Genomic DNA, 16741 nt, shown 5'->3' with positions numbered 1-16741 from the left:
TCATCCAGGGTTTATATACATCATTGTCCTTTCCCCCTCCATTATCCTCCTCTCTACTGGGTCTGTTTGAGGTTGGTGAGGACTACAGTGATGGGGTCTCTGGTCGGCGGTGTTTTATGGTCCACCAAAGAGAACACCTTCATTGTGGTCTGGGTGAGGAAGGAGCCCAGCTCTCGGGCCTTGGACTTGCAGGTGAGTGTGTGGATCAGCTCCTGGCGGAAGCCCCGGCTCACCATGCAGTAGAGAAGGAAGTTGGTGGTGGAGTTGAGGTTCTGCAGCATGTTGGCCAGGTCACTAATCAAGTTGATGGGAATGCGGTAGTCATTCCGGTCAAACCAGTCGTGGTTGTACTTGGTGCGCAGGATGCAGTAGGTGACGAAGCGTGGCAGGCTGAGCACCACGAAGGACACAGACACTGTGCCCAGCAGGAAGATGGTCCTCCGCACCATGCCCTTGGTGCCCCCCCCCCGCATGACCCTCCGCTCCTCCTTGGTAAACATCTTTCTGGCACGGGTCAGGTGGTGGCCGATCAGCGAGTTGAAGATGATGACCAGGATGATGGGGATGCCACCGGAGAGGAACGTAGTGACCCACACCAGGACAGTAGAATAGATATGGCCCCTGTAGTGACACCAGGGCAGAGTCACATTCTTCCCCTCTCTGGTGAAATTCTTCGGCGTCACCACGTTGATCCAGCCCATGGGCACGGAGGCCAGGTGGGAGACCAGGATGATAGACACACAGGTCAGCCTAGTAACCTTGGCCTGGGAGAAGTGCTGCTTGGCGGACGTGCTGCTGAGGACCAGGTAGCGTTCGATGGTAAACACCACCACGATCCAGGAGGAGCTGTACAAGGAGCCGTACTGCAGGAAGCCCATGATGCCGCAGGCCGGGTGGGAGTGCCAGAAAGGCTGCAGCTGCCAGAAGGTGAGCGTCAGGTCCAGCAGGATGACCCACACCAGGTAGAAGGTGTCCACGATGGCCAAGCAGCTCAGGTAGATGATGGCCGTGTCAGACATTCCACACTTCCGGAAGCAGATCATGTAGAAAGTGAAGAGATTGGCTGAGGAACAAGAAATAGAATGGCATCCCGTTTTGAGTTGTGACATTTGCTCTCACAATAATTAATAAAAACAAGTTTGGAACATCACACAGACACAAATAGATTTAGGAAACAGCACAAACAAGATAGAAGATTCACACACCTGGGATCCCCAGAATGCACAGCAAAGGGTAGTAGACCTTCTGAACAGTGATGAAGCCACTGTCCCCCTCCATGTTTCCGTCCTCCTCCTCAGCACCAGGCAATAGCAGATAAGGTAATGCCTGCAATAAACTCATTAATGTTAGCTGGATGGGAGGACATTATTGATACAGAGATGAGGACAGTGTAATAAACAATATGTGGAGAAGGACCGAGAAGGGTTACTTATTTCTCCCCCCAAAAAACTTTGGTTTTTACTAGGCCTTTATGGATATATTATGATTGGGGTTGGCTATTTGTTGACGAGATGTTAAGGGTAAATTTCAATGAGAAAAGTAAGCACTCAATCAGATTCGGCAGACTTCATGAAAAGATTCCATACATCTCAAGGCAAGGATGAACGTACGGACAGCATTTGATTCAGTGTCATATACTGTGAAATATTGTGAAACTGATGATGACTTGAAAATGAAAGAGAGCCGCACACTCTAGATGCAAACATTTAATTACCAACGTTTCAACAGCCAAGCTGTCTGCATCAGGGTATAATCACAAACACTGCGGGATGACTCGTTAATGTAGTGTCAAAAGACACAGGTGTCTGTAATCATGGCCAAGAGTGGCCTAATATCATTGGTTAATTATCAAATATTAAAATGGCATACAAAGAACAGCATACAAACAACAAATGGATAGCATACTGGGTAAGTAAATTCATTTGACTACAAAAGCTTACAAACAATTACAATGACAAAGTCACAATAATGGCTTCAGATCAAAGTCTACGTTGAGACCGAAGGGAACAAGGGTCTTTAAGTTAAAGATCCAGGCAGCCTCTCGTTTTAACAATAAATTATCAAGGTCACCCCCTCTCCTAGGGAGGGTGATATGTTGTATGCCAATATAACGCAGAGACGAAATCGAGTGGCCTGCCTCCAAGAAGTGGGTAAGTAAAGTTCTTACACCTAATGGTGCTACGATGCTCTGAGATACGTATTTTAATTCGTGCCAGATGCCCATATAGCAAAGTCAAATCATTGGAAATATACATTTTTGTTTAGCAGAACACTTTGTGGAATGTCATAGACTTTAAGCACAGATCTATTGTAGCCTATATATATATATAATTAAAATATCATGATACTGCCAACTGCATGACTAAGTGCTAGAATCTTCTTGCTGTACCATTCCCATCCCTTTAAAAATTTATAAAACAAATGGGGAACTGTATGGTAAACATAACACTACTGAGAGTTTAGATTCCAATATTTTATCAATAAAAACACACTTACAACCCCCCCAAAAACATGCACTTGTCTACAATAATCCCATCAATGTAAGTGCATCATTTAACAATAAAGTGTTAGTACAGGTTACTTACACAGAGGGGCAGGCCTGCTGGTAGAGTAGAGATCCACAGTGTTGCCTGTCCTGTCCAGTCCAGTAGTATTAGGTGATGATGAGGACCAAATGAACCAGCTGCAGGTCATATAAAGCTTCCCTATCTCTTTCCCTCTCTCTCTGGGCAAATCTACATACAGGAAGGAGGCCTCATCTACAGGTGTCACGTCACCTGAAGAACAGGTGGACAGACAGAGCTGCACAGCGTAGGACAGACCTCTGTAGGGTTTATATTGATCTGTGAGATCCAGGCCATGATAACTAAAATGGTATCATTTGCGCTTGAATAAGATCCCTATAATGTCCTTTATAACAAATGAAGTATTGATTGAAATATTGTTATTGTGATGTATCCAAGCAGATGTATTACAAGTCACCATGATTCATCAATGGTGTTAAGATTAATGGTGTTAAGATATTTCACTCAGGCTGTTTACTATTGAAAATAAATAGCCTGTTCCGGTCTACTTAACTGGGTGTGTCTGAATGTCTCCCATAGTCACCAATGCAATAGCAGTTGGGTCTGATCTACTTAGTTCATTGACTTTAATTGAACCCCCCCCCACACACAATTGTTGGGGATAGACAGCTGAGTAAGGTGCCTCGCTTCCTCTTATGTCTCTGAGCTCAGTACACCCCACCAGTGACACACCCACACACGGAAAAGACTCCCTCTTGTGGTCTTAACAGAAAAATAACACTCACTATCAGACTGGTCTTGTTCAAGATTACTGTAGAACCTGGAGAGAAAAAAAGTGAATAATGTTCCACACTTACCTGCTAACATAATGCTTTTTCTATTACAGAGATTGTGCAGTGACTCTCGCCTGATAACAGACACATATCCTGCAGCTTATCAGCCATCACGACTCGTCCCATAAACATTGATTCAGAAATCAAATAATGGAGAACAAACAACAGGACTGATGCTGCTGGTAGTGATTATATGACTAAACACTGAGCTAGAAAGCTGTGTATTTGACTCTGATGTGTGAGCCTGTCATAGCTGAGCTGTCCCTAAGCAACCTTTACCAATGGAGTTGATGAGCTACATGATGAGGGGTGAGGTGTGTCACTACTGATTGCCTGAGCTGCAGACTATGTGTGTATGTGTGTCTGGCCATAGTGTTCCCCTGTATCTACCTGGCACTGGTGCCTCAACCCACTGCAGGCCTGCCCTGAGGTCATGTACCAGTCATTTAGCACCTCCTCAGGTGACCAGCTGGCTGCTGGCCCTCTCCTTATCATACAGCTATGGGTCTGGAGAGACCTGCTGGCCCTCTCCTTATCATACAGCTATGGGCCTGGAGAGACCTGCTGGCCCTCTCCTTATCATACAGCTATGGGTCTGGAGAGACCTGCTGGCCCTCTCCTTATCATACAGCTATGGGCCTGGAGAGACCTGCTGGCTGCTGGCCCTCTCCTTATCATACAGCTATGGGTCTGGAGAGACCTGCTGGCTGCTGGCCCTCTCCTTATCATACAGCTATGGGCCTGGAGAGACCTGCTGGCTGCTGGCCCTCTCCTTATCATACAGCTATGGGTCTGGAGAGACCTGCTTGCTGCTGGCCCTCTCCTTATCATACAGCTATGGGTCTGGAGAGACCTGCTGGCTGATGGCCCTCTCCTTATCATACAGCTATGGGTCTGGAGAGACCTGCTGGCTGCTGGCCCTCTCCTTATCATACAGCTATGGGTCTGGAGAGACCTGCTGGCTGCTGGCCCTCTCCTTATCATACAGCTATGGGTCTGGAGAGACCTGCTGGCTGCTGGCCCTCTCCTTATCATACAGCTATGGGTCTGGAGAGACCTGCTGGCTGCTGGCCCTCTCCTTATCATACAGCTATGGGTCTGGAGAGACCTGCTGGCTGCTGGCCCTCTCCTTATCATACAGCTATGGGTCTGGAGAGACCTGCTGGCTGCTGGCCCTCTCCTTATCATACAGCTATGGGTCTGGAGAGACCTGCTGGCTGCTGGCCCTCTCCTTATCATACAGCTATGGGTCTGGAGAGACCTGCTGGCTGCTGGCCCTCTCCTTATCATACAGCTATGGGTCTGGAGAGACCTGCTGGCTGCTGGCCCTCTCCTTATCATACAGCTATGGGCCTGGAGAGACCTGCTGGCTGCTGGCCCTCTCCTTATCATACAGCTATGGGTCTGGAGAGACCTGCTGGCTGCTGGCCCTCTCCTTATCATACAGCTATGGGTCTGGAGAGACCTGCTGGCTGCTGGCCCTCTCCTTATCATACAGCTATGGGTCTGGAGAGACCTGCTGGCTGCTGGCCCTCTCCTTATCATACAGCTATGGGTCTGGAGAGACCTGCTGGCCCTCTCCTTATCATACAGCTATTGGGGCTGGAGAGACCTGCTGGCTGCTGGCCCTCTCCTTATCATACAGCTATGGGCCTGGAGAGACCTGCTGGCTGCTGGCCCTCTCCTTATCATACAGCTATGGGTCTGGAGAGACCTGCTGGCTGCTGGCCCTCTCCTTATCATACAGCTATGGGCCTGGAGAGACCTGCTGGCCCTCTCCTTATCATACAGCTATGGGTCTGGAGAGACCTGCTGGCCCTCTCCTTATCATACAGCTATGGGCCTGGAGAGACCTGCTGGCTGCTGGCCCTCTCCTTATCATACAGCTATGGGCCTGGAGAGACCTGCTGGCTGCTGGCCCTCTCCTTATCATACAGCTATTGGGGCTGGAGAACCACAGCTGTCAAAGGTCCAGTCTGTCTGTTCCTATGCTAGCATGAGAGAGTGAGACAAAAAGAGAGCGAGTGAGAGAGATGGAGAGAAGCCCTGTTTATACCTGAATGCATGTTAACGGCAGTTATAAACAGGGCTAGAGAGTCTTCTTCAAAACTCTTCTTTTTCACCCTGTAGCAACACCAGGTGGTCATGAAGGCAGAGATGGACAGGCCTAGTGGATTACAATGTCCAGACACACACAACAGACACAACGTATAGAAGCAGCAATTCCATAAAAATAAAATAAGTGTCTTGGAAAGAGTGTAAAATGTTTATTGTTCTTTTTGAATTTCAAATGCCAAACCACTGAATTAACAAAACAGAAATGTAAAAAAATGGAAAATGGAAGAAATAAACTAGGAGGATTACTGACACTTTTAAAACCATTAAGTTGTAAAACTGTAAAACAACGATGGGGTTCAATCTTAAACAGATCCCGATTATCACTTTAACCGTCTTAAGATAAGAACAAATACTACATTGAGACAAACAAGGTCAAGCTTTACAGCTGGACGTTTCACCAGTGTCTTTCAACATTCCCCTTGAAGATACAGTACAACCCATTCCTCAAAGATCTAGCAATTAAGGTTCAATAAAACATACTCTGAAACAAAAGACACAAGACTTAAAATATCCATGTCAGTTTAAACATAAAAAAGGTAAAGTAATCCAAAGGAAGTGGTCCAGAAATGAGCTGAGAAAGGATCCTACTGGTGGTGCTGTACTGCATACAGACAGACCTAGGGTGGGACATGAGGTGAATGGGGACATGTCACTGTTCACAGAGGGAGGAAGAGACGTTACCCACTAAGACTTCCCAGTACATGGCTACACATCATGGAGGAAACAAGGTCCATGAGATGGATGCCTTGGAATGGCTGTTCAAATGGAACTCTGCATACAAGTTCAAATATGACCATTAAATGTCGACATACATCTTTCTCTTCTTAAATAAACGGTATGCCCTTCCAGTACACACTAAATAATACCTGGAAAGACAGATTTTTCCCCGTTATTTACTTTTCTTAAAATCTGGTAAGCGAGAAGAGATATGTTCAAAAGTATAATTCTTACACGTTTGGCTGCAATTACAAAATGTAACATACATTATTTGTAAAATAACTTTGTTACAGCATTAGCCCAACATCTATTATTATGAGGAGGACAAAGCTATCTCACATTGATGAATCATATCAAACTTACTTCATAAGAAGCATTGCTAGAAAAACAGACTACTTTGTCATGCTAGCCTAGTCGGGAAAAAAGATGACTTTGCAAAGAAAGGAATGTCCTGTAGAATCTGGATTGGAAGAGAATCTGGATTGGAAGAGACCAGATAACTTGAGATATTGGTCTCATGGTGCACTTTTGAAATGGTCATAATTTCTTTATTATCATCGTCATCATCATTATTGTGCTGGAGAAAATATGTCAAACAAACAAACCAACAAAATAAAGCCCAAAAGTTAAGCAAACAAGCTGTTCATATTTACATTGAATACAGGCATTTCATTGCATCATCACAAACCCAACCACACCCAAATCTCCCTCCCTTCCCCTCTCCCTCCCTCCTTCATAACCCATACACGCCCAACCTATTTAACCCAGCCCCAGCTAGATCAAACCCCACTTTCCCTCACACACAAAACCTCTGGTATCCAGTCTGTTGAGTCTCAGGGTCAGCCACGGAGAGTGAGGAGAGTTGAGACAAGATGCTCTGTTAAGTTGAGGAAGATGTACAGGTCCCTGGTCCCTGGTGGGGCTCCAGAGAGCTACGGTTCAGTCCAGTCCTGTTCCCAGCCCAGCGTTTAGAGGTTGTCCCCTGGCTGGTACTGCGGCTCCGTGGCCGTGAAGTAGTCCTCCAGGAAGGCCTGCAGGTACTCGAAGGTGGGCCTTTCCTCGGCGTCCTTCTTCCAGCACTGCACCATGAGCTCGTGGAGGGAGATGGGGCAGTCCTGGGGACAGGGCATCCTGTAGCCTCGCTCCACCTGCTCCAGCACCTCCCGGTTGTTCATCCCTACACACACGGGCACCGGACAAACACAGACACACACACAGACACACACAGGAAAAGAGATAAAGATAAGTTCAGTAACTACAGCAGAGGTTTTTAAAGTAACCGATAAGACAGTTCAATGAAAGACATCAGTTTTGACCTCTAATGAATGACCTTAATGACAGAGACATTGAGCTTTAAACCTCAGAGATGCTGACCTTAAGGCAATATCTGGACCTGGAAAAGCATTTATGTAACACAGGGGTTAGAATTTTACAACCTGGGGATGTTTGAATGGCTTACTATCCGCTTTTGACTAGCTAAGAGATGTAGCCTCTGCATCAACAAGAAGAGTCCGGAGAAAGGGCCTCGAAAGCTGCTAAGACATCTGTTAGGATTATGCTATTATTCCCTCAGCTCCAGCTTGGCCTCCATAGCGTGCAAGCCCTCCACTCGTGCCCATTCTCCCTCCCTCCCTCCCACACCAGCTCAGTGAAGTGGCCCATCTAGACAAACGTGTTCCTCCCTCCCTCCCTCGCGCTGATCTCAGTCAACTCCCTGCCCCTGACCAGTCCTCTCACATGGGCTATCAGCAGCCCAGCGGCAGACCCTGGATTAACAGTTATAAATCTCTGATTCTGGCAGGAAAACAAGTTACTCAGCCGTGGTTAGACCTCTTCTTTTCTTTAGCGTAAACAGCGGGAGCTGCCTGCAACTTGTTATACAAGCTGTTGTTGTACTTTATAATTGCACCATAGTCCTCTACCTATTCTTAATACAAGTGAGGCTTATCCATAATAGTAATAGTTGCTACCCTACATAGTGACCAGAGCCCTATGGTGCCATTGGAGACAGAACCATTGGGTTGCTACCCTACAGAGTGACCAGAGCCCTATGGTGCCATTGGAGACGGAACCATTGGGTTGCTACCCTACATAGTGACCAGAGCCCTATGGTGCCATTGGAGACATAACCATTGGGTTGCTACCCTACATAGTGACCAGAGCCCTATGGTGCCATTGGAGACGGAACCATTGGGTTGCTACCCTACATAGTGACCAGAGCCCTATGGTGCCATTGGAGACGGAACCATTGGGTTGCTACCCTACATAGTGACCAGAGCCCTATGGTGTCATTGGAGACAGAACCATTGGGTTGCTACCCTACATAGTGACCAGAGCCCTATGGTGTCATTGGAGACGGAACCATTGGGTTGCTACCCTACATAGTGACCAGAGCCCTATGGTGCCATTGGAGACAGAACCATTGGGTTGCTACCCTACATAGTGACCAGAGCCCTATGGTGTCATTGGAGACAGAACCATTGGGTTGCTACCCTACATAGTGACCAGAGCCCTATGGTGCCATTGGAGACGGAACCATTGGGTTGCTACCGTACATAGTGACCAGAGCCCTATGGTGCTATTGGAGACAGAACCATTGGGTTGCTACCCTACATAGTGACCAGAGCCCTATGGTGCCATTGGAGACAGAACCATTGGGTTGCTACCCTACATAGTGACCAGAGCCCTATGGTGCCATTGGAGACAGAACCATAGATTCTCTGGTCATCTGTCCCTTGATCCTCCTCACCTGGGTAGGGTACCCGTCCCTTGGTGACCAGCTCAGTGAGCAGGATGCCGAACGACCACACGTCTGACTTGATGGTGAACTTCCCAAACAGCGCAGCCTCCGGGGCTGTCCACTTAATAGGGAATTTAGCACCTGGGAGAGAACAGAGGGGGATGAGTGGATGACAGAATGTAACTTAGCTACATATGGCTACTGGTATTAATTCTCTCCAGAGATGGGAGTGTCTCTCAGTGTCTCTGTAGTACAGTGGTATAGCCAGACAGTGAGCCATTGACATCCTGTCAAGGTGTGATGATGCACACAGTATTGTGTTGGAAGAACTCTCTTCATGAACTAAGGCAATCATTAGTGTGTGTGTGTGTGTGTGTGTGTGTGTGTGTGTGTGTGTGTGTGTGTGTGTGTGTGTGTGTGTGTGTGACCACACCTTGCCGTGCTGTGTACTCATTGTCCTCAATCAGCCTGGCCAACCCGAAGTCGGCGATCTTACACACCAGGTTGTCCCCGACCAGGATGTTAGCCGAGCGCAGATCTCTGTGAATGTAGTTCATCCTCTCGATGTACGCCATGCCTGCTGCCACCTGGAACAGACAGACAGGCAGACAGACAGACAGACAGGCAGGCAGGCAGGCAGGCAGGCAGGCAGGCAGACAGGCAGACAGACAGACAGACAGACAGACAGACAGACAGACAGACACAGACAGACAGACACAGACAGACACAGACAGACAGACAGACAGACAGACAGACAGACAGACAGACAGACAGACAGACAGACAGACAGACAGACAGACAGACAGACAGTAAAATCACTGAGTTAAATGTAGTTCCAGAAGGAATACAACACACGGTGACACACCCCTGTAGTTCCAGAAAGAATACAACACACGGTGACACACCCCTGTAGTTCCAGAAAGAATACAACACACGGTGACACACCCCTGTAGTTCCAGAAAGAATACAACACACGGTGACACACCCCTGTCCTGAAGTTTCAGTGCTTCTGAGTTGTCTTGTTTGTGGTCACACAGAGTTCAGTTATATAAACACTGAGAGCTGAGTGAGTGACATCTTTATCGGGGCTTACCTGGGCTGCCATGTCAACCAGATTGGGCAGCTTCAGTCCTCGTCCCTCCCCATCCTTCAAGAAATCCAGGAGGCTTCCTAAACAACAGGAGATATCTGTTGTCAGAACATGCATTTGAAATAGAAGATCTTTATTGAAACAAGTCTTCTGAACGTCAGTTAACAGTCTGACCTACATGTGGGATTCCTTCCCAGCTTGTCAAAGAAACAATGTTTTCAGCCCATTTTCTTATACACTTAATTGAGGGATCTGAAGCTCTTTCTTGTGGTGCTCGTAAATGTCAGCTTGTTGGCCAACTGTGCCATAGTTAACTATAGGCTTCAATTATTGTTGCACTGAAAAAACACACAGGGCTTGCAACAAGGCAGATGGTTACATAGTCTATCTAGCTAGGCCTACAGCGTGTCACTGAAGGTGCTGGCTCACCACAGTGTCAATGTTGGATTATTCTTTAAAGAAATATTGAGTTCTAGGGTCCGTTTTCTCCATAGCATCGTCGCAGAGTACGTGGACAAAGGTATTGTATTGTGTGTGTGTGTTTCAACATGAACTGTTTGTGGGTGTGGGTGTGTGTGTGTGTCTGTCTATGTGTGCATGCGTCCATTCATGGGTGTGTGATTGACAATACCTTTGCCCATGTACTCAGTGACGATGTAGATGGGTTCCTCAGACACCACAGCGTAGAGCTGCACCAGCTTGTCATGCCGGAGCTTCTTCATGATCTGGGCTTCTTCCAGGAAGGACTCGGGAGACATGGTGCCCGGCTTCAGGGTCTTCACCGCCACCTTAGTGGTGCCGTTCCACGTTCCTGTTACCCACCAAGGACAAAGTAGAAGTACAGCCGTCACATCTCACAACTTCTGGGGCCAGTTTCCTAGACAGTTTAATCCTAGTCTTGGACTAGGTTATTTCGGTGGAGATTATCCATTGAGCATGCTTCTTAGTCCAGGACTAGGCTCAATCTGGATCTGGAAAACTGTTCATTGATGTATACAGTACATCATGTCACAAAGCAAGACTTGAGACCATTTTGTTGTGAATTCAATAAGTAATACTGTGTACAACATAGTATGTACATATCTAAAAACTCAATAAACAGACAAGTCTTGCTTTGAAATACAACAACACAGCACACAACTCAGAAATGGACATTGACGTCTGCTTGCCTTTAATTCACACGCACAAAGGTTGTCCTGAGGGACAAATCAATGTGTATGACATTTATAGTGACCCTTCCTTTCAAATGGCTTTCAAAAGCCATGAGAGAGATCTGGCAAGGTTTTAAACCCCACAATATACCAGCACAGGAAAGGATAATCCGTTGTAGGATAATTAACAAAAGCAATATCCCTGTAAGTAAGGCCCTCTCTGGTGTCGTGCAAGTTACTGTACTGTAGCACAGTGTGAGCATGCCACTGTTCTCTACAATAGTGTACCTACAGCTTCAGGCCTTTGTGTCAGTAAGTACACTGTGAAACATTGAACCATTGAATCAGGGTCTTCTTCATACGAGGTCATTTAGCTTGTTCTGTGGCTGCGTCCCAAATAGCATCCTATTCCTGTACTACTTTTGCCCAGTGCCCAAAGGTAGGGCACTATATAAGGAATAGGATGCCATTTGGGATGCGGGCTGTCACAGTAAATAATGCCAAAATATTAACTGTGACTTAAAGGCAAGACAGACCTCGAGTCAGTGTGTGACATTTGGGATCCACATGCTTTTCTACTGCGGTGAGTTTGGGGATTTTAATTTAAGAATTTGAATAAATCCTGGAGAGCGGTGTTGATAAGTGACACAGCCATGACTGCTGGGCCTCGTCAGTCTTTTTGGGGCCTGGTAATGTGCAGTGACTGTGCTGAGGTCACCCGCTGGGTTCTGAGGTAATGGGATCCCGGGTGTCACTGGCAGCAGGGTGTGGGGCTAGGCTATCAGCCGGGACTAGCCCCAACCAAAACCCCAAACCCATAAACAGAATGTCCAAACATTACAACAGGACACACCCCTGATCTAAAACTTTGGACTCAAAAGTAGTTCATTTAGCCATTTCTACACAAGATACATTAAAATAATAGTAGGATTGTATGTTTAAAAAGTTACTTTTAGACTACTGATTTAAGCCTTTAAGCCCTCAAATGAAGCATGATAAAATAATATTTGTAAAAATGTAGGGTATCCTGAAAAAAATAACGATAACTTACATTTTCATGAACCTTTACAATACAAAACTGAACCACCTGCACAAAAGTATAATTTTGTGATTTATAGACTGAAAATGTCCTCAGGTGATTCAATACTTAGAAAATAAATAAATATAAGTTATCAAATTTTCCTCCCGGACACCCCTCACTATAAATGAAAAGAAAATGATGGAACTATTTTGTTCTTACCACACCACACCTCAGCAAAACATCCCGCCCCCAGCTTTACTTCGAACTCAAGTGAGTCTCTGGCGATTTCCCAGGAATCGTGAGTCAGGCCCACAGTATCAGGGGTGTAGTTCACACACACACCGGTTAAATTAAAGCACAAACCATCCGCACTCTCTACAGGGGAGGGAACATGGAAGGCAAGGCACACAGTTAACTACCAGGGAGAGGAACATGCAAACAGGCAGATGGAAGGCGGTCATATTGAATTGAAAGAGCAGAGTTTGTAGACATTGACAGTTTGTTGAAATCATTGTTCGTGTTTTACATGGATCACAAACTAAAAGTGTCCCTTAGGAGAGACCAAGTAATGATGATCTCATTTAACAGTAAAGACGTTTCTGACGTTCCCCTTTTCTCTAAGAGAGAGAGGTTGTGAGGAGACTGAATCTGTTCTCTGTCTGATGTCTCTGCTTTCTCAGTCAGTGTGGCCTCCTTTCATGTAGCCTGTGGTCAGACGTTTACGGAGGCGAGTCTGCCCGTACCCATCCAGACCTCCCCAAACTGCCCATTCCCCAGACGCTTGATGAGCTGCAGTGACTCCCGTGGGATCTCCCACACGTCTTTGGTTTTGACGGACAGGTCGGTGAGGCGGGGCATCCCTTTGTGGCAGGGCACTACCAAGCGACAACACAGCCCCGCTGCCCGCTCTGCAGACAGGCATGATGAGCGTGCACACACATACACATACGCATACCCACAACACACACACACACGCACGCATACAGAGACACACACAGAGAGAGAGAGAGAGATAGAGAAGAGAGGGGGGTTGAAAGAAAGCAGTTAGCAAAGCACTTTGAAGAGAGAGAGAGAGAGCGAGAGAGAGAGAGAGAGAGAGAGAGAGAGAGAGAGAGAGAGAAGAGAGAGAGAAGAGAGAGAGAGAGAGAGAAGAGAGGGGGGTTGAAAGAAAGCAGTTAGCAAAGCACATTGAAGAGAGAGAGAGAGAGAGAGAGAGAGAGAGAGAGAGAGAGAGAGAGAGAGAGAGAGAGAGAGAGAGAGAGAGAGAGAGAGAGAGAGAGATAGAGAAGAGAGGGGGTTGAAAGAAAGCAGTTAGCAAAGCACTTTGAAGAGAGAGAGAGAGAGAGAGAGCGAGAGAGAGAGAGAGAGAGAAGAGAGAGAAGAGAGAAGAGAGAGAGAGAGAGAGAGAGAAGAGAGAGAGAAGAGAGAGAGAAGAGAGAGAGAGAGAGAGAAGAGAGAGAGAAGAGAGAAGAGAGAGAGAGAGAGAGAGAGAGAGAGAGGGAAAGAGAGAAGAGAGAGGGAGAAAGGATTGAGAGAGAGAGGATAGAGAGAGAGAGATGATAGAGAGAGAAAGGATAAAGAGAGTGAGGATTGAGAGAGAGAGGATAGAGAGAGAGAGAGAGAGAGAGAGAGAGAGAGCGAGCGAGAGAGAGGAGAGAGAAGAGAGAGGGGGAAAGGATAAAGAGAGTGAGGATTGAGAGAGAGAGAGGATAGAGAGAGAGAGAGAGAGAGAGAGAGAGAGAAAGGATAAAGAAAGTGAGGATTGAGAGAGAGATGATAGAGAGAGAGAGCGAGAGAGAGAGAGAGAGAGGGAGAGCGAGAGAGAGAGAGAGAGAGAGAGAGAAAGAAGTAGTAGCAGTCAGTTAAGGTGAACTCTTATAGCAGCACAGTTCCAGGTGCATCCAGCGGTAAGCACCACAGCAGCCAGTCAATCTGTCCCACTAAATGTCCCAGACAGTGTCTGTCCCCAGGCCATAAAGTCAAGCCTCAATCTGTCTAACGCCCTCTTAGCTACTGTTCATCAAATCACACTGAGTGCTGTTCCATCCACCCTCCCTTTAAGTATCGTACAGTACCGCATTAGGATTCTGTCGCCTCTGTTGATGACACAGAAAGTGACATTTTTAGCAGCTTCACTATATTCCTTTGAATGTAAGAAATTCAGTAAGGAATTCAGTAATGAATTCAGCAAGAACTTCAGTAAGGAATCCAGCAAGGAATTCAGTAAGGAATTCAGTAAGGCATTCAGTAAGGAATTCAGTCATGAATTGAAGGGTCAGTGTTGTTTAGGTTGCAGCCTGTTTTGTGTAGTGGTTGCTCTTAGTCAAAGCTAGAAGTAAGTGATTAGCAAAGGTCAGATATGACTGCAACAGCCCTCTATAGATGGCCACATTAATGGTTCTACTCTGGTTAATGGCATGTGTGACTCCCAACACTTTATTATAATGAATGTAATTGCTTGGAGATAGCCAGCCTGTCAATCACTCCAAATGAACATTAAAACGTCCTAGTTGTAATGATGGTTAAACACAGAGAGACCACATAGTTAATGCACAACACGGTGCACCACAACTAGGACATTTTAATGTTCATGCAAACTAGGGAGTAAAGGAGGGTACTGTAGTCTAGATTTGAGACAGGGACAGCAGAAGCCATTGTGGCTGGTAGCTGTATGTCTATTAGTGTGTGATGATGAAAACCCGTTATCTCATCCCTGACATGAACATTTGCGTTACTTCTTTCCGCAGAGAAAGTAGATGTGTTTGCCCACCATCGATTGAAAGCGAGGCGTGTGGATGGTGCTTCCGCCGCTGTCCCTCCACTTTGATTCCCCTGACATGCAAGGGCCCCCCCGGAGATAAGGACCAGGCTGTTTGCTCAGGGTAGTAAAGGGGAGATAAAGGTTTGTGTCTCTCCAATGGGAGTGCTGTCTGACTGTGCTGCAGCCATTAAATCCCATCGGGGCCAGTTGCTGTGACCCGGCATCAATACTGTACTTTATGTCTCAGTCTCACTATCATAAAACATGTCAATACAGCAAATGGGAGAGGCTGTCGTTGGACACACTGCATGCACACAGTAGGTATCAAAACAGTTATTTGTCCTTGTTGGCTATTAAGATAAAGTGGTATTTCTGAGATAAGGATTTCATTTTTTAAACTACACTCTTAGAAACTAAGATGCTATCTAGAACCTAAAATGGTTATTCGGCTGTCCTCATAGGAGAACCCTTTTTGGTTCCAAGTAGAACTGTTTTTGGTTTCAGGTAGAAACCTTTTGGGTTCCATGTAGAACCCTTCCATGTAGAACCCTCCTCAAACAGGTTCTACCTAGAACCAAAAAAGGGTCTTCAAAGGGTTCAAAGCCGAATAACCATTTTAGGCACTAGATAGCACCTTAGTTTGTAAGAGTGTAGTTTGGCCTGGTGGTGTTTTGGCCTATGTGATTGCTGTTTGGCCTGGTGGTGTTTTGGCCTATGTGATTGCTGTTTGGCCTGGTGGTGTTTTGGCCTATGTGATTGCTGTTTGGCCTGGTGGTGTTTTGGCCTATGTGATTGCTGTTTGGCCTGGTGGTGTTTTGGCCTATGTGATTGCTGTTTGGCCTGGTGGTGTTTTGGCCTATGTGATTGCTGTTTGGCCTGGTGGTGTTTTGGCCTATGTGATTGCTGTTTGGCCTGGTGGTGTTTTGGCCTATGTGATTGCTGTTTGGCTGCAATGGGAAAGATGCGTCGACAATATAGAAATTAAACCTCGATAAAAACCCAAGTGAGAGATCGTGAGAAAGCAAAAGGCAACAGAAGAAGCACAAGCCCTGGAAGAAAACAACAGTGGTCAAGGTCATTTGAAGAGGTGTGTTTGGACTTCACACTATATGCTCCCTGGGGTGGCAATAGAGGGCATGGAAAGACAAGGTTAATGCACTGTGACACAAACATACACACAAAATCCATACGGTTCATTTCCAGTGGACTAAGAATCGATATGTCAATGTGATAACTGGAGCACATCACCATTCTCATGGAGAGAGATATACAAATACATAGAGGTAGTGAGATGCATAAAGAGAGAAAGGGAGAGAGTAAAGTGAGAGAGATTGGGTGAGGAAAAGACAGAGAGTGAGAGAGTGAAAGAGAGGGATAGAAAGACAGTAAAAGAGAGAGAGAGAGAGAGAGAGAGAGAGAGAGAGAGAGAGAGAGAGAGAGAGATATGTCTGACACCAACACGTGCTCATGAATGCAGTATGTCATCATCAATGGAGTGGCGTTGAACAGTCCTCGGCGTCTGCTGAGAACACGGTCTGTACGACGAGGACTAACATGCCTATTAGAGTGAACCAATTGGCCTAGTTACTCACACTAAGACTAGAGCGATCGAGTAGGCTACTTCACCCTTGCAGGGTCCCCTTTTCAAACAACAATAAGTGTCTCAATAGTTGTAAAATAATTGATTTCAAAATGTGTCACTTCATCAATTCTTTAATCACTTATCTGTTGCATCCTCAACAGTTTTCTGAAAGTTTAGAAAGTGCTAAGCTGAGTATTTGAAGT

At 46.2% G+C, this 16741-nt stretch overlaps 2 protein-coding genes across 5 annotated transcripts in view; both read right to left on the bottom strand.

The window, feature by feature from the left end:
* Positions 1-39: 39 nt before the first annotated feature.
* LOC115107468 (probable G-protein coupled receptor 139) lies at positions 40-1319 on the bottom strand. The gene is made up of 2 exons (XM_029630856.2): positions 1206-1319; positions 40-1063 (listed from the first exon to the last, which is right to left on the bottom strand). The coding sequence occupies exons 1-2, from the start codon at positions 1276-1278 to the stop codon at positions 54-56; spliced, it is 1083 nt and encodes a 360-aa protein (XP_029486716.1). The 5' UTR covers positions 1279-1319; the 3' UTR covers positions 40-53.
* A 4291-nt stretch (positions 1320-5610) lies between these two features.
* LOC115107673 (tyrosine-protein kinase Fyn) overlaps positions 5611-16741 on the bottom strand; it is a 78921-nt gene continuing 67790 nt past the window's right edge. For 3 of the 4 annotated variants that reach the window (XM_029631176.1, XM_065008717.1, XM_029631174.1), the window contains 6 exons: positions 12939-13103; positions 10655-10834; positions 10027-10103; positions 9367-9520; positions 8943-9074; positions 5611-7370 (listed from right to left, as the gene is read on the bottom strand). In XM_029631176.1, the coding sequence (XP_029487036.1) occupies positions 7162-7370; positions 8943-9074; positions 9367-9520; positions 10027-10103; positions 10655-10834; positions 12939-13103 (917 nt within the window). In that variant the 3' untranslated portion in view covers positions 5611-7161. Of the gene's footprint in view, positions 7371-8942; positions 9075-9366; positions 9521-10026; positions 10104-10654; positions 10835-12414; positions 12571-12938; positions 13104-16741 lie in introns of all 4 variants that reach the window. The other variant, XM_029631177.2, reaches the window with a different exon arrangement.

The sequence above is a fragment of the Oncorhynchus nerka genome, linkage group LG24 (genome assembly GCF_034236695.1).
Source record: "Oncorhynchus nerka isolate Pitt River linkage group LG24, Oner_Uvic_2.0, whole genome shotgun sequence".
NCBI classification, from domain to species: Eukaryota; Metazoa; Chordata; class Actinopteri; order Salmoniformes; family Salmonidae; genus Oncorhynchus; species Oncorhynchus nerka.
The sequence above is the reverse complement of the archived record's forward strand: the minus strand, read 5'-3'. Positions and strand labels throughout refer to the sequence as shown.